This window comes from Macrotis lagotis, chromosome 1 (assembly GCF_037893015.1).
Source record: "Macrotis lagotis isolate mMagLag1 chromosome 1, bilby.v1.9.chrom.fasta, whole genome shotgun sequence".
NCBI classification, from domain to species: domain Eukaryota; kingdom Metazoa; phylum Chordata; class Mammalia; order Peramelemorphia; family Peramelidae; genus Macrotis; species Macrotis lagotis.
In genome coordinates this window covers 877899262-877921804 of record NC_133658.1, presented here as the reverse complement: position 1 = coordinate 877921804, position 22543 = coordinate 877899262, and the positions used below count along the sequence as shown (strand labels likewise).

At 40.5% G+C, this 22543-nt stretch overlaps 1 protein-coding gene across 6 annotated transcripts in view; it reads left to right on the top strand.

Annotated features, from left to right (window-relative positions):
* KAZN (kazrin, periplakin interacting protein) overlaps positions 1-22543 on the top strand; it is a 623945-nt gene that overhangs the window by 575941 nt on the left and 25461 nt on the right. For all 6 annotated transcript variants that reach the window (XM_074218387.1, XM_074218388.1, XM_074218386.1 and 3 more), the window contains 2 exons: positions 18932-19131; positions 20919-21037. In XM_074218387.1, the coding sequence (XP_074074488.1) occupies positions 18932-19131; positions 20919-21037 (319 nt within the window). The remainder of the gene's footprint in view (positions 1-18931; positions 19132-20918; positions 21038-22543) is intronic.

Genomic DNA, 22543 nt, shown 5'->3' with positions numbered 1-22543 from the left:
CATTTTGTAGATAAGGAAAATGAGGTTCAGAGATATTGTATATCTCTTTCATGTTCACATAGTACACAACTGTCAGAGGTGAGTTTCTAAGCCGGGTCTTTTCTGAATCCAAAGCTCATGCTGAGCCACATGGCTCTCATTGAGGCTGTACATGACTCTATGGTAGTCCTAGGTCTAGAAATACACTTCCTGAAAGTCAAGGCTTGCTTCTCTATTAAACATGTCCCCAAGCCTGGAATAGTGATCCTACTCTCTCATCTCCTAGACTCAGATATGCTCCATATATGCTCCACCTCCTCCTATTAATCCATTTGTGGACTGTCAGGGATTGGTCAGAGCTAGAGAAAGCCAGGCAGCAGCTCCTCCTGAGACAGGACCCACTCCTTTCCTTCCCCCTCCCACCAAACATTTAGATAGAGAGATGGATACATAGATGATAGATAGATAGATAGAGAGAGAGAGAGAGAGAGAGAGAGAGAGAGAGAGAGAGATACAGATACAGATACAGATACAGATATATACATATGTGTGTGTGTTTGTGTGGGGGGGGGGGGAGAGAGAAAGATGACCTTGGTCAAATCATCAACCTGAATTGGAAAAGACCTCAAATATTTGGTCCAAACTAAACTCAGATGAAAATCTTCTCTACAACATAAATCCAAAGTTTAACTTTATCTCTGAGCCTCAGTTTCTTTGGTTATAAAATGAGGCAATACACCCCTCTAGTATCTACCTACCTCAAAAGGTTGTTCTGAGGTTCAAATGAGGTATTATATGTCAAGTATGTTGTAAATCTTAGAACAGTGCTCAAAACTCTGTTAAGATTACCATGGTTATTATTGTCTTTGCCAGGGCTTTTTAACTGTTTCGGTATCATGGAATCCATGGTAGTCTTATCAAACTGTGGGCTCCTCAGAATAGTGTTTTTAAATGCATAAAGCAAAATACATCATATTTCAAAAAAGAATCAATTTTACTGCAATTCAGTTAACAAAATGTCAACAACAAATTCCTAGACTCCAGATTAAGAATCTCTGAGAGGGAGAAGGGCTGGTAAACTCATTCTACCTACTCCAGCCCTGGTCTGCTACTTGGAATACTCTTATCACACTATTCTCAGCATGAAGTTGCCTAATTGCTTTCCTCGGAATAAAGCAGACATGTCTCTCTGGGAAGCTAAGTTGACTTTGGAACCCACACAGATGAACCCTTCCTTTCTTCCTCCTTGGAGATAATTTGGTCTAAGGAGGAGGATGGAGGAGACCTTGGTCTATGAGGGCCAGGGAGGTGGGAGCCTTATAGCCCCACAGATGAGTCTCCTTGACAGAAATAACAGTTCTGACAGAACAGAGAGTGCTTAAGACCACAAACTGAGAAGTAAAATGTAGAAATCCAATTCCCTCACTTTTTACATGAGGAAACCAAGGCCTTGAGAGAGGAAATGACCCCCTAAGGTTGCACTCTGCCACTGATTAACCGTATGGCCTTGGCCAATCACTACCCACTTTAAGCTCAGTTTCCTAGGTTCCTTCCAGCTCTTAATCCATGATCCTATATAAAACAGCCAAGACATTATCTGAACTCAGATCCTCTGACTTCAAATTCAGTCTTATTATTCTGTCTACAAATAGGGTGTCAGCAATCAAAAGGAAGAAAATACAAAATCACTTCTCAATTCAGAGGTGCATAGCTGGAAAAGATCTTAGAGATCATCTGGTTCAAACCTCATTAAAAGGGTTATTACAACATATATATGTGTATATATAATTTCAATTTTATATTGTATATGTTTTATATCATATATATTAATTTATAATACAAATATATAAAGAATATAAAATATTATATATATATATATATATATATATATATATATCAACAGGATCTGATAAGTGGTACAGTGGATGTGGATAGAGCACTGGACCTGGAGTCAGGAAGACCTGAATTCAAATACCTGCTGAAAAAATTGGACAAGTCACTCAATTCTGCTTACCTCAGTTTCCTAATCTATAAATGAGCTGAAGAAGGAAATGGTAAACCACTCTGGTATCTTTGCCAAGAAAACCACAAATGGGATCACAAAAAGGCAGACACAGCTCAAAGCCAACTGAATAAGAATAATATAATTAGGTACACTCTTTCTCTCTCTCTACATACATATAACATATATGTTATATATAGTATATAACATAATTAAATATTATAATAGATAACAATAATACAGGCAGGTAAAGTGAGGCCCAGAGAGGGAAGTGAGTATGAATAAGTCAGAGATCTGGGATTAAAACTGAAATCCTCTACTTTTAGCCTAGGTTCTTTTCACAATTCTTTCTCTGTGTATTTGCACCCCCCCCCCAGCTTACTTCTCCCTACCACCCACCCTCCCTCTGTCTTTTGGTACAGGCTCAAAAAATATGAACTCATTTTAACACAAGCCTGAGCCAAACATAATTAGGAAAGTAAATCTGTTATACAAAAAAAATCACATTATGCCCCCAAAGCCAAATAGAAATTATTTTTTACTACCCACTATGTTGCATTATAGCCAAACACTGCTCTCTTTGCATGGCAAATTAAGAACAGACACACATAAATATATGTATGCCCAAGTAAATGATAATTACTCAGCCTTGTAAGGCATTACTCTATCCCCCAGATCCACCTTTTCTCCCCTAAGAAATACTCTGGGGGTTATAGGAAGATAGATCAGTCTATTTCATTGCTCATATCAGACATAAATTGCTATTTGCCCAAGCAGGTGGTTATTTGCAAAGCTGATTTTACTAATAACAGCAAACAATTCCATTCCATTCAGTTTAATATTTTACTAAATGCCTACTGTGTACAAGCACTATGACCTTAGAATTCTAGGGTGTCAGATCTCTAAGGGATTATCAGAGCTGGGAGATCCCTTTAGAACACAAAATGTTAGAGCTAGAAAGGAGCTAAAAACACAGTAAAAGAATGCCAAATCTGGGGTGACCCTTAGAGCATGGGATGTAAGCTGGGAGGGCCTCTAGAACACAGGATGGCAGAGCTGGGAGGGTCCTTAGAACACAGAATGTCAGAGCTGGGAGGGCCCTTAGACCAGTGAATGTCAAGGCTGGGAGAGGTCTTAGAAAATGGAATGTCAGAGCTGGGAGGTCCTTAGAAATTACCAACCATCTTATTTTCCAGATTAAAAAACTGGAAATCATCCTACAGTATGATTGGATTTTATAATCACAGATGACATCTATAAGAAGAATGCTGATTTTTTCATCAAACCACAGAATATTAGAAATAAGAGGTAGTTTAGTGTTTTGTTTTGTTTTCTTATCTCTCCCAGGCTAGAGATGCAGCTGCCACTAATCTGACTCTGCTTCTAAACAGCTGAGCAGCTTTGACCTGGGTCAGTCCCCCTCTTCCCCCAAGCATACTGTTCCTCTCCTCCTACCCTCACTCTCAGGGACTCTTGTCAAGACAGATTTTGAAACAAATAAAAGGAGCTCATACTTCAAAGAGTCAGCTGCAAGTTTATGAAACCCATTGTCCCAACATATAATATAGGCTGAAGATATTAATTGGTTTCAGAAGGGTTTGGATCGATTCCTCTGCAATATTTCTGGAACCAATTACTCAGGGAGGCTGGGGTGTTTGGGGAGCCCTTTCTTTTAAAGTTAACTTCTTGAAGCATCAACCAATAAAGCTCCCTCAAAACACTCAAAATTGATATCATTCACTGTCACAAATAAAATCTTCTTCTTATCCAGATGGACCTTTGATCAGATGAGAAAAGTTATAATTCCAGTATTTCTCCACAGTGCAAAGTTTATCGTAGGATGGTTAATAAATATATATTGATTGAGCCTCAATAATCTGATAATAATTCTAATATCCAAATAATTCTAATATTGGGTGGGGGGGATGACATCCACACTAGAAACCATACAACTCAAACTTAAGGCCCTTGCTTAGCCAAAAAGAAACAAGAGGTAAATGGGGTACAAAACATGGCTTGGTCTGTGCTTTAGAACAGAAGGCTTTGGATAATGTAAAGAATGTTAGATTTGAGTCAGTAGGGGCAACTAGGTGGCACTAGAGTCTTGGTCCTGAAGTCAGCAGAAGCTGAATTCAAACCCAGACTCAGAAACTTACTAGCTGGGTGACCCTGAGCAAGTCACTTTACCCTATTTGTTTCAGTTTCCTCATCTATAAAATGAGCTGGAGAAGAAAATGGCAAAATACTCCAGGATCTCTGCCAAAGAAAACCCCAAAATGGGTTTATGGAGAATCAGAAACAATTGAAATGACTGAATATCAACAAAAACTGGAATAATTAGTAAAAACTAAGAAGCTACTCATTTCTCACATTCTTTCTTCAAAGGTCTTCCCCACTCTGGATGCTTCTCCACCCTGAGTGACCTATTCCCAGCCCTGATAGCAGACTAACTTTGCTGTCTCCTTCACTGAAAATGCTTTTTTTAAGAAATTGATTTCAGGGCGGCTAGGTGGCGCAGTGGATAAAGCACAGGCCCTGGAGTCAGGAGTACCTGGGTTCAAATCCAGTCTCAGACACTTAATAATTACCTAGCTGTGTGGCCTTAGGCAAGCCACTTAACCCCCATTGCCTTGCAAAAAAAAGAAATTGATTTCAGTATACATCTCTTCCTATGTTCTATGAAACTTGCCCTGGGCATGAAAAATGCTAGTCATAGCTCTGGCAGAGGCTGATCTCCTCAGCTTGGAAAGTGTTATTCAGTTTTGCTTCCCAGGTCCACATCTTTTTTTTTTAGGTTTTTGCAAGGAAAATGGGGTTAAGTGGCTTTCCCAAGGCCACACAGCTAGGTAATTATTAAGTGTCTGAGACCTGATTTGAACCCAGGTACTCCTGACTCCAGGGCCAGTGCTTTATCCACTGTTCCACCTAGCCACCCCTTCAGGTCCAAATCTTGCTTCCATTGGTCCCTGCCACATTAGTCCTGAATAGTATTACATTCATGATGACACTATTTCCACAAAGATCTTTTTCATTCTTCTTGGGGAATTTCAGTCCAGATCCATCTGCCTGTAGAGAGATGCTATAAGAAAACACATTATAAAATGGAGAAAGCCCTGGAGTGGGATCTTAGTGACCTCCTGGAATAAGGCAACGTCTTGAGGTTAGGGGAGGCAGGTCAGATATTGGAGTAAATTAGCAAAGAATCTGTAGAGACATCCTGGTTTAGAGATTTTCATGACCTGCTTCTTAGGATCATATTTATTACAGTATGGGAATATATTTCCAAGCATGTCAGAAAGGCAAAAAGCACTTAATGGACAATTGCTGATGAAATGACTTAGCTTCCAATTTTTAAAATGGGAATTTTTTCTTAGAATGTTGAAGAAGAAAGAAATTAAGAAAGGGAGGGAGGAAGGGAAGGAGAGAGGGAGGGAGGGAGGGAGGGAGGGAGGAAGGAAGGAAGGAAGGAAGGAAGGAAGGAAGGAAGGAAGAAAGAAAGAATTTAAATGTTTGTAAACTGATAGAGATAAGGAGTCAGTCTTGGGATCAGAAATAGATTCAATTATCTTCTCTTACATAACTGCCAATGTGAACCTGGGCAAGTTTCTTACCTTCCAGTCTTCTAGGCCAGAAGTGCCCAAAGCAAGGCACTAAAACCTAGCACTCAATACTTCTGTAATGTGGAGTGAAACCTGAACCGGATTAAAATGTCATTGGGAAATATTTATCAAAATAAATAAAATTTTATGGAATGTAGATAATGCTAATAATGTGATTTTCTAAGTTAATATGCAGTCCACAGGGACCCTTCTGTCCTGAATCTCATATCTATATGAGTTTTGCACCACATCTCTAGGAAACTCTCTAAGACTATAAATTACAGGGGTGGCTAGGTGGCGTAGTGGATAAAGCACTGGTCCTGGAGTCAGGAAGTACCTGGGTTCAAATCCAAACGCAGACACTTAATAATTACTTAGCTGTGTGGCCTTGGGCAAGCCACTTAACCCCATTTGCCTTGCAAAAATCTAAAAAAAAAAGACTATAAATTACAGAGAAGATGCTATTAGAGAAATTTTTTTAATTGAGATCTCCTGCACCAAAGAAATTCTAGGTTTGGAACCCCACCCCTGAAAAGATAGTTCTGAAAAATAGGTACATAGTCTGGTAAATGCAATATAAAGTCTGGGAATCTCTGATCGTTAGGAGAATTTGAAATTTAAAGCTCGTAGAGAAGAAGCTATGAACTGAAGTGAAATACAAATTGGTTATGTAAATGAGGGATTCGCCTCACATGCCCCATAATCCTCCTTAATCTTACCACCTTCTCTCTGTGTGTTGTCTCCCCCCATTAAATCGACAGCTTCTAAAGAATTGTACTGGGGAGGGGTTTGGGGGGGATTGGAGCATTGGCCTTTCTTTGTATTTCCAGGATATTGCCTGGTACATAGTAGGCTCTTAATAAATGATAGTTTACTGATATGGTTCTTGTTACCAGGCATCAGCAGGGAGACATGTGAGGAGGAGAAAAGCTAGTAAATTTAGGTAAGAAGACCCACCCTGGGGTGTCTAGGTGTTGAAGTGGATAGAGCACTGGCCCTGGAGTCAGGAATACCTGGGTTCAAATCCAGTCTCAGACACTTAATAATTACCTAGCTGTGTGGCCTTGGGCAAGCCACTTAACTCCATTTGCCTTGCAAAAAAAAAAGAAGAAGAAGAAGCCTCACCCTTACAGGCAGTGGGAGGATCATGGGCTATTCCTCAGACTTGAATTTCACCCCCTTTCCCCCAAACTTGTCCTTAGGCTAGAAATCTAAGCCAAGTTTCTGAAACTGCAGTTAATTACCAGCACTTCCATTTTGGTCAATAACAACGCTTTTCAGAGGACTGCCCGGCTTTCAGGCTTTCTGACCTGGAACTCAGAAGACCTGAGTTCAAATCCAGCCTCTGACACTAGCTCTGTGACCATGGCAAGTCACACAGCCTCTATCTGCCTCAGTTTCCTGAGCTGCAAAGCAGGGCTTAATAATAGCCTTTATCTTCCATTCTTGTCATGAAGATAAAATGAGACAATATGAATTTTTTTTTGTTTTTGCAAGGCAATATGAGGTTAAGTGTCTTGCCCAAGGACACACAGCTAGGTAATTATTAAATCTCTGAGGTTGGATTTGAACTCAGGTCCTCCTGACTCCAGGGCTGGTGCTCTATCCACTGCACCATATAGCTGCCTTTGTATTAAAAATGTTAAAAATAAAGGCTAGCTATTGCTATTTCCATAAGCATTTATTGAACACCTACTATGTGAATGAATGGATGAAAAAGCAATTATAAAGTTCATTCCCTGTACCAAGCCCTGGCACAACAAATTCAAAGGCAAGACAAGGCCTGCTGTTAAGGAGCTTACATTCTCTGAACCACAAAGTTTCTGACAAGAAAGTATAATTGCTAAAACACATTTTGATGATTAGATAAATTATTGGCTGATTGTTTTCATCTTTTGCAGGGAATCAGGGAAGAGATGGCTGAATGCAGCTACCAAAAAAATTATAATTAAAATTGAATCCAGGGGCATGATCCACTGCCAAAAATCACTTTCTTCTATTAAAATACAGCATTTTACAAGTGAGGTTTCAGCTTTTGACTTTGTGTGTTGATAGATATACCTGAATTGGCTTTCCCATGGGTAGAGAGTTCAGTCTAAAGAAGAGTGCCAGGGTAGAAGTTTGCTCTACAGAGCAGGTTTAGATAACATGGAAAACAAAAATGGTCTCAGGGTACCTAGACTCCTCAGTTCTCCATCATCAGAGGTCTTGCCCCAGGCCTGCCTGTGCTATGGACACCAGGTCAAGGAGTACCAAAGGGTAAATTCTTGGTTCTCCCTAGGCCTGTGGAGTAGCAAGAGGCATCTTGCAGGAGACAATTCACAAGCAAAGACCTAGTTGATTTTCTTGCGATGAAACCATCAGATCCTTGCTGGGTGACAAAAGTTAGACCCAGAAAAGAGTTCCCTGGAACCTGGAGGCCAGGGCAGGTAAAGGGGACAGTCTCCTCCGACCAAACTAATAGCAGATCTAGAATTTTGGGGCCATGGAAAAATCTGAAATTAGAGGACCTGAACAGGATTCATAACTCTGCTATGAGTGATCCTGAACAGTTTATTTCTCTTCCCTGAGCCTCAGTTTTCCTATCTGTAAAGTGAAGGGATTGGACTAAATGACTTCCAAGGTCTATAGGCTTCCATCTATCATCTGATCTTAGCTCAAGCTTAAAGGGACCTGGATTTTAGAATCATAGGGTCTAGGTTCAAATCCCAAAAATGTTCCTTCTTAATTCTTTGTGACCTTGGATAAGTCACTTCGAATTGGGTCTCAGTTTCCTCCTCTGTAAAATTAGGGAAGAGTCCTGGACTAGATTCTAGATTTTTAAGTCTAAAACCTCTAAAGCTGATCTTAGTAGGTTGGAGATGGGGGTGGGGGGGGGGAAGGAGAATCTTTCCATTCCTATGTGCACTTGTCTCTGGAGGTGTAGGGAGAAGGGAGGTTTTCCAAGGTCATTTGGTCAAGGTTTTCTCCCTCTGATCCCCTCTAATCCAATTTTCCATTTCAAGATTGATGGGCATGGTCTCTGCTTTGCTTGCACACTGACCCCATTTGTTTTAATGGGGGTTTTCCATATAAATCCCTTATTATAACAATAGGAATAGAAAAGCCTCCTGCCATTTGGAGAAGTTAGTTTCAGAGGACAGAAGTAGAAGCAATTCTGAATTAGTCACAAGCTCCAATTCTCTTTTTTATTTGACACCCCCCCATCAGCAAAACCTTTTTCTTTCTAATCTCTTGATTCTAAGTGATAGAAGATTTGCTAACACGCATCATATGGAAAATACTTTATACTGAGCAAATCACAATTTTTTAAGAAAATTTTTTGATTGATTTTTTTTATTTGATTTGATTTTTGATTGATGATTTTGATTCAGTTTGTGAGGTTTGATCTCATTTAGTGTGGGGGGGAAAAAAAGACCTGACCCCCAGCTACTGGACAGAGGAGTTTTAACCTGTTCTATTTCTTACCTGAGCTGGTTCTCTCTCTTCCTTACAAACCCTGGTGGCCCATAAAGGCTCAACATATCGATTTCCTGATTGTGTTAGCCTACTATAGTTCAGAATTTTCTGAGTTCAAGGTATCTGCCAGCCTCAACTTCCCCAGGATTGGAAGTTATAAGAATGTTCCACCATATCCCGATGGATCTAAATTTAAAGTAAAAAAAAATGCCATCCATTATTATTATTCATATTTGTGAGAGACAGAGGTGATATAGAGATGGCCTTAAACCTTAAACGTGGTTCTAAGTCTCTTCTCTCACACCTATTGGTTGTATGACCCTGATAAGTGCAGTTGGTATTCCCTAGAGAAAACACTCACCTGCATTAGGAGAGGGACTTTCTTCACCGGGGAGGTCTCTAATGAAATCATGGATGAGGCTTCCAAGTAAAATAGAGCTAATGAATGAAAGATTATGCCCATTAAGCATCAGTAAGTTCAAAGGAAGGGGCAGCTAGGTGGTGCAGCGGCTAGAGCATCGGTTATGCAGTCAGGAGAACCTGAATTCAAATTCAACCTCAGATACTTAATACCTACTTAACTATGTGACTTTGGACAAGTCACTTAACCCCATTGCCTTGCAAAACAAAACCTCAAAGTAATAAGTTCAAAGGAAAATGAGGCACCTCTTGCCCCAGGGGAGGAGATAAGTGTTCTATCATGGACTGGACCTTAGCCCCTAACTCCCATTTCTCAGGTTTCAGCAGCCAGGGTTCCCCTTCCCCAAGAAGGGAGAATCTTCTATCTAGTTTGGCTAAACATGACCAAGAGCAGCAGAGTCAGGAAGGGGGCAAGTGGCATTGGCCTTGGTCTAGCCACCACCCAGGCTGACAGATATCCCCATGCTCCTGTGCCCACCAGAAGGCTGAGCACCAACCAGGCAGGCCCCAACCATACTGCAGCCTGCTTCAATTTAGGTGGCTCTCCATCCCGCCAAGCCCGGCTGTAAATGTGAGTTATGCCTCCTTTCAGGGTGGATAACGAGCCGAAATAAAAAAGTCAGGAATTGATGGGATTCTAGGGCATAAAAACTGTAGCTATAATGCTTGCATTTCCAAAAGTGCTTTTAATTAATCGTTTATAGCTCAGGCAAGGCAGGAGAGGCCACCCACCCCTTCTGGAACCTCCTTCCCTGGCTTTAAATCCTGGAGGGTGGAGGATGAATTGTTCTCTGTCCATCGAGAATGGTCAGAGGAAAAAGAGGCATGGAAAAAGCCTTAAAGGGGCCCTTGCCAATTGGAGCCAGACTTGGATGAGCTAGACATAAGGGATCCAGGAGGTGCAGTGATTTTCTGATGGTGGAGAAAAGTTAATATGGTCATTATAAGGGAGCTTCTTTCTCCACAGGGCTGCTCTGAGAATCCTATCTTAAGGATGGGAGATTCCAGCTTAGAGACAGACACTACACAGGCCTACTGAGGGAGGGGCAAGGGAAAGAGATTGTCAACCCTAAAACCTGTAAACCCTAAAAATATAGGGTTAAAATAAAATAATCAAAAAATATAGATTAGATATGAAGTTTTAGTCTCTGAGATTTACCATCAAACCTATAATGGAGATCATCTTCAAGATAATCACATAGAACTGGGAAAGAAACTTGGACTTTATACAGAAACAAAGACTAGGGAAAATCATTAATCATCCTTAGAGGCCTAATCATGAGAGTTGCACAATATCTCAACGATTATCATCTTTGAACAATATTATCTGAACTTTGGTTGTTTCTCCCTGGGAGGATGATCTCAGCATCCTGTTCACTGTCCTCCTAAGTTTGTAGTTGAGAGAAACAATAGAAAGAATAAGTCCGTCCTTCATTTTTCAAAGAAGACCAAGACATTCAGGTGTTGATGCCATGACAAACTCATTTTCTCCTCCAGAGCCATCTGGGCCCAGTGGCTAGATATGGATCAGGATGACTGGAGATGGTCCTGGATGCGAGGCAGAGTTAGGTGATTTGCCCCATGTCACACAGCTAGTAAGTGTCAATGTCTGAGGTTGGATTTGAACTCCTATCCTGACTCCAAGACCAGTGCTCTATCCACCATGCCACCTAGTTGCCCTTAAGTTTCTAATTAACATAGGGATAGATACCTTGGATTCTAAATTTCTTGCCTGGTTTGGCAATCTGACTGATATGAAGCCTGAACATTCTTTGAAGAAAATTAATCTTTTACCATGATATAGTTTTTTTTAGGGTTTTTTTTTTTACAAGGCAATGGGGTTAAGTGGCTTGCCCAAGGCCACACAGCTAGGTAATTATTAAATGTCTGAGACTGGATTTGAACCCAGGTACTCCTGACTCCAGGGCCAATGCTTTATCCACTGCACCACCTAGCTGCCCCCTTGATATAGTTTTGAGAAATTATTGCTTTAACAGACCCCACTCACCTAGGAACTGGGAAACCTGAGTTCCAGAATCAGCTTTGCCATTGACCCACTGTCTAGCATTGGCACATCACCTCTCCCCAATTTCCTATGTACCAATGCAGGATGTGATGAATTAAAAACAGATTATCTCAAAAGCCCCAGGCAGTTCTAAATCTTTATTTTTAAAGATCCATCCAGCTCTGATATCCTGATTCTAAGACTGTCCCAGCTCTGATACTCTATGTTCTAGGGAACCCCCTAGCTCTGTTATTCTCTGTTCTATGGGCTCTCCTAATTCTGGCATTGTGTGCTCTAAGGTCCTCCCAACCCTAGCACTCCATGTTCTTGGGACCCACCTAACTCTGATATTCTCTCTTCTAAGGCCTCTTTCAGTTCTGACATTCCATGTTCTAAAGACCTTTTCACCTCTGAACAGTTCTTGATGTTGTGGTCCCTTCTATCCAGCTCAAAACTTAGCATACTTTTCATACTTTTAAGATGCTTTCTTATTAATAGTCTAAGCTCTAACATTATGAGAACTAAGTTTCATCCAGTTCTGACATCTTTTCTTGAAAGATCCCTTTGAGCTCTGACATTTTGTTTCTGTGATTCTCTAAAGATTTTTAGAGATCTGATCTCCTTTCTCAGTCTTTGGTGAATCAGTATACACTACTGATTAAAAAGGGCAGGTTTTTCATTTGAACCAAACTGTGTGGGTTTTCTCTGATTAATGTGGTTCAACCTGAAGCATACCCAAGACTTGCCTGAGATCAGTAATAAGCATTGTAAAGTTTCTCTCCTCCACCTAACCTGCCACAAGTTCATTAGTTGAATAATGACAGTCAGATGGTGCAGTGGGTAGAGTGAAATCAGGAGGACCCAAGTTCAAATCTTGTCTCAGGCACTAGCCATGTGTCCTTGGACAAGTCACTTCACCCTGATTGCCTCACATTCAGGACCATCTCCAATCACATTGATTCATATCTGGCCACTGGACCCAGATGGCTCTGGAGGAGAAAGTAAGACTGATGAGTTAGCATGGCACCTCCTCACTCAAATCCAATTCATGTGTTAGTCATGGCATCACCTCCCTGAGGTCATGTTCTCCTTCTAGAGTGAAGGGCAAAAAAACCATCATTAGCTGAAGAGCACCCTGCTGGCCAGGGACATTCTAATGCAAATACATTCAAAGAGATAATTACAGAAAGTGTCCCTGGGTTTGTATACTGCACTGGTTGTTCCAAGCAGGAAAAACAAATTCATCCTATTTGGATCAGAGAAGGGCACCATGGCTCCTATGCATCTGGTTGTCCCCCATGGCAGAGATCTCATCTATCTGGGCTCAGGCTTCTGAGCAAATTCTATTTAGAATTCAGACATAGGACCCAGAGATGCAGCCTAGCAGCTCTTCACGTAGACTTTCCTGACATTTGAATACCCTTCCCTCTAAGGAACCAGCACCCAGGCTTGAGATACACCTGACCCTTCTTCAAAATCATTATTCTATGACATTTCTTTCGATCTTTCTCTTTTTGTGTACTCTCTATAGAGTTTTCCTTCTTTTACCTGTCATTTATTTTTTCCTATCTCTATCTCTCTTTTTGCCATCTCTTTTTCTCTGTTCTCTTCCTGCTTCTCTCTTTTCTGACTCTCCATTCATGTCTTTCTATTTCTTTTTTCCTTTCTTATCTTTCAACTATCCTAATTTTGTCTCTTCCTCTCTCTTTTTCTATCATTTTTCTTATTCTCTATTCCTATCTATCTACCTGTACATATATATAGCTTTCCTTTCTATCTCTTTCTATTATCTCTAATTTATAAGGAGTGAAGTAATGCAATAGCTAAAGGCCTAGGCTTAGAGTCAAAAAGACCTAAATTCAAATCCAATCTCAGATACTTCCTAGATGTATGACTCTGAGTAAGTCACTTAGCCTCAGTCTCTTCATTGGTAAAATGGGGATTAAACTCACACCTACTTGCCAGGGTTGTTGTCAAAATAATATTTGTAAAGCACTTTGCAAACTTTGGGATGATCTCTTTCTATCTCCCAATCTGTCAACAAATATGTAGATATCTACCACGTGCCATTCAGTGTGCTGAGCACTGAAGATATAACAAGTCAAAACAATCCTCGTCCTTAGGGAATTTACATTTTAAGAGGAGAGATGGCATGTATGCAAACATACACACACACACACATATATAACTATATATATATATATATATATAGGTATAGGTATCTCTATCTATAGTCATTCATCTTTCTTCATTCATCAATGCACCATCTATCTGTATATCTACTACTATCTATCTAGTTGGCTGGCTGGCTGACTTACATATGTTTGTCTGTCTATCTACATATGTTTATCTATCAATCTTCATTCATCCATGTATTCATCATTAATCTATATCCATCTATCTTCAATCACCTATCCATCTATCTATAGCATTCATTCACCTATCCCACCATCTATCTATTCATCAATATCCATCTGTCTCCAATCATCGATCCTCCATCTATCTATCTGTCTGTCTATCTGATTATCTGTCTGTTTGCCTGTCTATCAACCTATCTCCATCCATCCATCCATTATCCATCTATATCTATCTACCTCCAGGGATCCATTCATCTGTCTCCATTTATCTAAGCCATTTATTCATCTATCTATCTATCCACCTATCTATCTATCTCCATCTATCCACCTATGTAGCTTCATCCATAGAGCTTCATCTATCTATAGTCATTCACTATCTATCCATCCATCCATCTCCATTTATGCACCCATCTATATCCATCTATTTATGATCATTCATCTAACTTCATTCATCCACCCATCTATTTCCATCTATTTATCTTCATCCATCCATCTATCTATACAGAACATATACAAAAATGATATGAGATAACCTTGTGAGCAAAGCCAGGAGCTTTGGGAACCAGGAAAGGCTTTATGTGGAAAGTAACATTTCAATTAAACTGGGGCCAAGGGCCATTTGGATATTTATGACAACATTCATCGACCATATTTGGTCAAACATTTAATTAATTCATCCCTAAAAAAACTGCTAAATTCATTGAATTTCAAGTTTCATCTGCCATTGCCTTGGTTATGCCACACTAGCACAAGCCCAAGGTTCCCCACCCCTGAATTAAACCTTGAAGAAGACCAGGAATTCCAAGAGGTAGAGATGAGGAGAGAGAGCATTCCAAGAACAGCAATGTGAACAAAGAAAATAAGGGTGGGAGCTGGAGTATGAGGTCAAGAAGGCTGATTTGACTGTCTGTGGCAAGTGTAAGGACTGGAATGATTATATTAAAACTGAGAAGGTAGAGTGGGGCAGGTCACAAAGAGCTCTATATATCAGACAGAAGAGTTGATGTTTTATCCTGGAGGTAGTAGATAATCACTGAAGTTTATTGATTTGGGAAGTGTTATGGGTGACTTGTTCAGACTTGGTCTTTAGGAAAAATCTCTTTTACTGTGTGGGTGATGATAGATTTAGGGTGGGAAGACAACTTAAAAGGGGAATGTAATTGTCTGGGTGACAGGTGATGGGAGTCTGGACTAGGTAGTTGGTGGCTGTGTGAGTCCAGCGAAGGGGCCAGATGCAAGAGACAGTCAAAGATAACACCTGCCTCTCTACTCTCCCAATGTTCTGTCTCCTGATCTATCTCTGCCTCTGTCTTTCTGCCTCATAATAATAAAAATGGGTATATATGCATATATATATATATATATATATATTTCCTCCAGACATTGTATTAAACCCCTTTGCAAATTTCATCATTTAATTCTCATGACAACCTTGGAAAGTTGTCATTTTACAACTGAAGAAACTGAGGTACACAGAAATTAAGAGACATGTCCAGGGACACAGCTAATAAGGGTTTGAAGCTGGATTTGAATTCCGATTTCTCTGACCCCCAGTCCAGCCCTTTATCAACTACACTATCTAGTTCTCTGTTTCTATCTCTATCTCTCTGTCTCTCTTTTTTCCCTGTCTCTGTGTTTGTCTCTCTATTTCTGACTCTGTGTGCCTCTATCTCTCTGCATGTGTGTCTCTGTCTTTCTCCTAGCAAACATTCTCTCCATTTGGGATTAGTAGCATGGAGCCTGGTTCCCTCTGTAAGCAAGACAAGCCTTCTGAACAAAATATATCATAGAAAATAGATGAGAATCTTTAACAATTTTTTTTCCATGGCCAAAAGATTTCCAAAATTCAGGAAGTATTCTCAGAATTTCAGTGCAGGGATGCCCATACTCTCCCACATACTCAATAAGTAAGCAATCATTCAGTTTATGCCTTAAGACTTCAAATGAAAGAGAACCCATCACCACTCACGCTTCCAATCCACTTTGGAGTAGCTCTATTAGGAGAAAGTTTTCCCCAACATTAAGCCCAAATAACCCTTCCTTGTTCCTTTTTCTACCCTCTGAGACCAATAGAAAAAAGTTAATTTTTTCTCCATATGGGAGGCTTACAGCTACTTCCCCATAGCTATCTTATCCCCTTGGGTCTTCTCTATTCCAGGTTAAACATGCCAGAATCCTTCAACTGATTCTCTTATGTCATGGACTCAAGGCTATTCACCATCCTGACGGTGCTTCTCCAAGACACCCCTGACTTTATTATTTTCTTTCCCAACTATGGAGCATAGAACTGATACAAAATTCAGATGTGATCCAAGCAAGGTGGAGAACAATAGACCTCTAATCTCCCTCATGCTGGGCATAATGCTTCTCAGGTGCAGAATATTATTTCAATATCTTCCTTGGTCTACATATTTCATTGTTGACTCAATCAACGAGTATTATGTGCTTTCTATAGGCCAGACACTGAATTCTTTTTTTCTTTGGCAAGACAATGGGGTTAAGTGACTTGCCCAAGACCACACAGCTAGATAATCATCAAGTGTCTGTGTTCGGATTTGAACTCAGACCCTCCTGACTCCAAAGCCAGTGCTCTATCCACTTGTGCTACCTAGCTGCCCCAGTATCAATAATTTTTTTAAATAGTTAATTATTTAAAAGTAAGTGGTTTCCTTTATATTCCCTATGTTTATTATCTTATGTTTTTAAAAACATCTTTCTGAAAAGGAGTCCAGTCATTAGACTGCCAAAGAAATCTGTCATTAAAAATGTTAAGACATCTTGATCTGGTCCAATTCCTTCATTTAAACAAATTGCTTGTATTGGTGTCTTTTGTTTTCATATCACATATTCCCTCCTGTATTCATCCTACCTTCTCGCCTCCTCCCAGAGAGCCATCCCTTAAAATAAAAAAGAGGAGGTGGAAGGAGTTCAGCATAGCTAATAAACTGAAAAAAATCTGATGCTCTATGATGGCTTCTATGTCCAGAGTCCCCCACCCTTGCAAAGAAGTGAGGGGAATGGAACTTCTCATAGATCTTCTTTGGGGACAAGCCTGGCTATAATCATTCTGAAGCAATGTTTTGATTGCTTTCCACCACCACCCCTCATTTTACAAATAAGGAAATTAGTGTGGAAAGAAGTCAATAGATTTCCCCAATGAGTTAGTGGCAAAGTTAGTAATGGAACCCAGTTCTGATTCCCTGACCTGGATTGGATCTATCAGATTTAGATGGGGAGGAGATCTCTTCCCCTTTCTTCCCCTAATTCTCACGAAATGGTGTCATAAGGCCCTTTCCTGCTCTACAATCTGATGAATTTGATTTTCTAGGACAAGTTTGCTCTAGGCTCCCTGGGGCCCAGACCCCATCATCCCCAGGATCTAGAGACTGGCTTCCTCAGCAGGTGATTCTGATCAGACCATCATCTACCCAGGGAGGCCCAGTTGACTGCCCAGGAAGGAGGGAGTGGGTGTCATGGCAACGTCCCTGCAACCCTGAATTTCTCGAAAAAACTGGCCTGCAGTTCATTCTCTGCAGTAGATGCAAAGAAAAACAAAACCAGGCTGCAGAGCTGAATGTCAGAGTGCAGAGAAAGGGCTGGTCCTGGATGTCCCTTCTCTCCCCCCACTCCCTCCTCAGTCCTCTCTGCCTCTCCCCACTCCCAGGAATCCCTTCTGCTCACCACTCTTAGCTTACTGCCTTCCTAAGCCAAATTGCATTTTCATACATACACAGACATCTATATCTATATCTATATCTATATATGTATAAAATTTTCCATAGATTTCTGATACATTGTTTCCTATTTCTGTATAGAAAAAGTATTTCTTTCTTTCCCCCCTCCTCTTCTTTTCTCTTGTCTCTCCCCTTGCCCCTCTTTTCTCCTTTCTTCCCCTCCTCTTCCTCACCAGTCTCCTCTCCTTCCCTCTCCTCCCCTCCCCCTCCTCTCTTCTCCTCTCCTCTTCCCTTCTCTCCTCTCCTCTCCCTTTGCCTTTCCCTCTTTTCCTCCACTCCCCCTTTCTTCCCCTTCTCCCTCCTCTCCCTTCTCACCACTCTCTTTTCCTCTCTTCTTCTTCCCCTCCTCTCTTCCACTTCCCTCCCTTTTCTCCCCTTTCTTTTCCTATCTCCTCTCTCCATTTCCATACTAATCCTCTATCTCCCCCTCCTCTTCTTTCTCTCTCTCTTTTTCTTCCCGCTCTCTCCATGTTCTCCCCTCCTTCCTCTCTTCTCTCCCTCTTTCCATTGCCCCCTCTTTCTTGATTCATTTCTGCTTAAAAATCATCAGAAGCAAATTTAATTTTATTTTGTCTCTCAAAGTATAGAATCAGGGCAGCCAGGTGGTGCAGTGGATAGAGCACTGGCCCTGGAGTCAGGAGGACCTGAGTTCAAATTTGGTCTCAGAAACTTAATAATTAATTTAGCTGTGTGACCTTGGGCAAGTCACTTAACCCTTCTGCCTTGCAAAAAACAAACAAAAAGCAGAATGTTCAATCACTGCCAGTTGCTCACTCTATGTGGTTCCAGGCCAAGATTTATTCTTTGTAGGTCTCATTTATAAATTTTTTAAGGAATAAAATCAATGCTTTCTCTGGTCTCTCCCTGAGTATGTTCTAACCATCTCTGTTCTAAAGTCCTGCCAGCTCCAACAATCTATAATATAACATCCTTTCTGGATCTAACATACCATTGTATAAAATCCTTCTTAGTTCTGACATCCTACAATCCTATGTTTGCAGCTCCGATAATCTTTTCTAAAGTTCTCATCACATTCTATGTTCTAAGAACCCTCTCAGTTCTGACAATCTATGATCTAATATGCCACATTCTCAGATCTGACTCTCTATGTTTCTAAGTTCCTTCCCAGATCTGGCATTCTCTGTACTAAATAAAGTCCCTTTATCTCGAATGTTCTCCATTCTTTGATTATATAGTAACAGTCTCAGATCTGGAAAGGGCCTCAGAGACTACTGGGATATCTGAGATGCTGTTTTCTAGAGACGGAATCCATTGTGATATCCCCCACAGCCTCTTACCCCAGCTTCTTGGCAGATACAGGCTCTCAATCTCCTGGCTTCCAAGATCAGCATCTCCCTCGTGATTGTGTGTTTCAGACTCTGACAGCCTATCCAGCCCAACCCGCCTCAGCCTGTCAGAAGGAGAGGAGCAGATGGACCGACTGCAGCAGGTGGAGCTGGTTCGAACCACCCCCATGTCACATTGGAAAGCAGGAACAGTTCAGACCTGGCTGGAGGTGGTCATGGCAATGCCCATGTACGTCAAGGCCTGTGCAGAGAATGTGAAGAGTGGGAAGGTAGGAGAACTCGAATTCCTTCAGCTCCACAGCTCACTTATTGACCACAGAATTTACCTTCCTTCTCAGAACCTCAGTTTCCCCAATCACAAATAAAATGAGGCAGGTGTGCTAAGGGCCCATCCTGCTCTCTCGGGTGACTTTTTAAATTGGTGTTGCTTCTGCTGCTCCCATTATACATGGAACAATTTTCCTTCTTTCATATCTTTCCTTTCTTAGAAGAGTTTTGTGTAGTCTCATGATAAAGAATGTATGCAAGATAAGGAGACTTGGATTTCAGGCCTGGTTCTCCCACTAACTCATTGTTTAACTTGGAACAAGGCCTTGTCTTTCTAACCTAGAAAATGGAGATTAATGACATCTCCCATACCCAGCCTGGATGAAGTGGCAAAATAGCTTGGAAAGAGAACTGCTTTCAGAAGCTTCTCAGTGTCTGCCCTACAACTTACCAGCTGTGTGATCTTGATTATATCTGTTTATGTCTCTGGACCCTGATTGCCTCATCTGTAAAATAAAAACAAAGAAACTATTTTTTTTTTTGCACCAATCCAGTGATTTTGTTGGTATAGAGAATTTTCAGGTTAGGAAACTCCATCCACCAGTGTCATTTCTTGTCTTAGAAGTTGCCTAGAGCCCTGAGTCACACAAGGTCAGTTCTGATGTCCAGGACCACAAAGGCAGGATTAAACCCAGATATCTCTGGCTCTAATGACAACTCTTTTATCAATTGGCAGTCACTGGACTATGCAGTTGTCTCTTAATGACTGGTGAGGAGGGATCCATAGTAGTAGTGGTAGGAGCATTATAATTGTTATCATCATTAATGATGCCAAAAATTGCCCTTAGAAGATTTTCAAGGTACTTGACAAATATTATCTTATTTGATCTTCACAAAAAAACCCAATGATTTGTCTGTTTCATCCTCATGTTAATAATAACAACAATGTTGTTGCTGTCCAGTTATTGAATCATGTCTGATTCTTCACATCCCCATTTTGGGTTGGCTTGGGCAGACGCTATAGGAGTTTGCCATTTCTTTCCACAACTCATTTTCTAAATATAAAACTGAGTCAAACAGAGGTAACATGATTTGCTCAGGGTCACACAGCTAGTAAGTGTCTAAGACCAGATTTGAACTCAGATCTACTGGACTGCAGGTCTAGTATTCTGTCTACTGAGCCACCTAAGCTGCCCAAAATAAAACAACTGTAAGTTGCTTTAAGTTTTGCAAATTTCATATATATATATATATATATATATATATATATATATATATATATATAATCTCATCTGATTCAATCCTGAAAACTGAGTCATCAGAGAGGTTAAGTGACTTTTGCCCAGGATCCAGTAGTTAGCTAAATGTCTAAGGCAATATTCTAACCCTGATTCCAAGTTTAGTCCCTATATGTTATTACCTCCCTTCAAGGCTTATCCATTATTATATCAGGTAATTATGAGCTAATATATTATGTTACATTTTATCATCTATCCTATCACATTATGATATTATTTTGTATATTATATTATATTACATTATTATATTATCTTATACTATAATATATTGTTACATGTAGACTATAAGTTTATTTCAGGGTTGTGGCAAAAATTAAATAAAATTATAGTTGTGACTGGACTTTGCAAAGTGGAAAAGGCTTGGCCATCTGGAAGGGTTTAAGTTGTTTGGGGCCCCCTTAGACTGATTCCTCTCAGTAGTCTGGGAGGACCTAGAATAGGGTGCTCCAGAGTCCTACTGGGACCTAACTCCATTTGTCTCCTGGGCACAGGTGCTGCTGAGTCTGAGTGATGAAGACCTGGAGACTGGCCTTGGTGTGTGCAGCTCCTTACATCGCCGAAAACTGCGACTCGCAATTGAGGACTACAGAGATGCCGAGACTGGCAAATGGTAAGCTTTAGTTACTCCTTCCCTCCAGCAGACTCACCCTCTTACCCCTTTCCCCATTTTTGATCTAGAGGTCTCATCAAAGGTCAAGAGTACAATTATCCCTTCCACATCACAACTTTCCCCAAAGTAGATTTGCCATATCTTCGGTCGGCATAAGAAGTTAAATGGGAATTTTGGGGGGGGGGGAGTTTTGCTTCAGATGACACACAAAGGCCAGCAGAGGAGACAGAAAAAAAATTTAGAAATTCAGAAATACATAAAATATATGTATAGTATTGTAAAATATCAACATATTTTATCTTAAAATGCTATAATAATTCTAATCTGGAACAAAAGGAGGGTCAAAAATGTTACCCAGATTTTCCACATTGCAGGGGTGCCACCCCAACAATGTGGAAGGAATAACTGTGAACCCTTGAAGAGGGATCACTTTAGAGTGGATAGACTTCTATAACTGGATTCAGAAGACTAGGATTCTTTTCGTACAACATTAGGATTCTAAGCTCCAAAGCAGCTGCTTAGGTATTGGATGTTCCCTGTGAGTTCCTTCTATCACTGAAATCACTGACTCAGTCTCTAGCCCTATGGGCACACTGTGTTAAGCCTGGAAAATAAAATGATGATTAGAGAAACAATTCCAGGTCTTAAGGAATATATGTATATTCTACCAGAGTCCTAACATTGTATGAAAAGAAGAGGGAAAGGCACATACAGAGGACAGGAGAATTCTTACACAAGTGGAAATTGGACAATTGACTCAATTCTTCATCCTAGCCACCTCAGTTTGGCTGTACTTTGGAGAACTACTCCACTTTGTTCCTTCAAGAGGAAGCCTGGCAGAGTAGTTTGAGTGTCAACCCTTCAGTGAAGAAGACCTGGATTCAAACCCAACAGGATATAATTTGGGCCAGAAATATATGAGCCTTAGTTACCCTATCTGGAACACAAGGATAGCATAACCCCAAGAGTATCCACTTCTCCAGTTTGTACAAAACTCCAATGATATAGAACTTGTAAAACCCTTTGCAAACCTTTAATGTTAATATCTGGTACTAAGAGCAAGGCATCTCCCAGTATGGAACTCTCCAACAATATAACTAACAAACCACTGATGTCTTTAGTAGATAAATTCCAATGAGTTTTCCATAACTCATAGAAGTGAAACGATGCTCTCCATGTTATACAGTTAGTAGGTATAATGACAGAAGTTGAACCCAGGTTAACTGGTCTTGAAGTCCAGTGCTCTGACCACTGTATCTTACTGCTTCTCAAAATTTATCATAAATCATCATATATAATAGGAAGGGATCCAGGAAGCCTCCCTGACCCACTAAAATAAAAGACCTTTCTCATATAGTTTGGCATGATGGGATGTTCCCTGAGAGTTCCTTCTATTATTGAAATCACAGACTCAGTTTCTAGCCCTATGTGGGCACTGTGCTAAGACTAGAGAATAAAATGATGAGTGAAACAGTTCCATAAAGCTCATACTCAGTTCCATGGTAG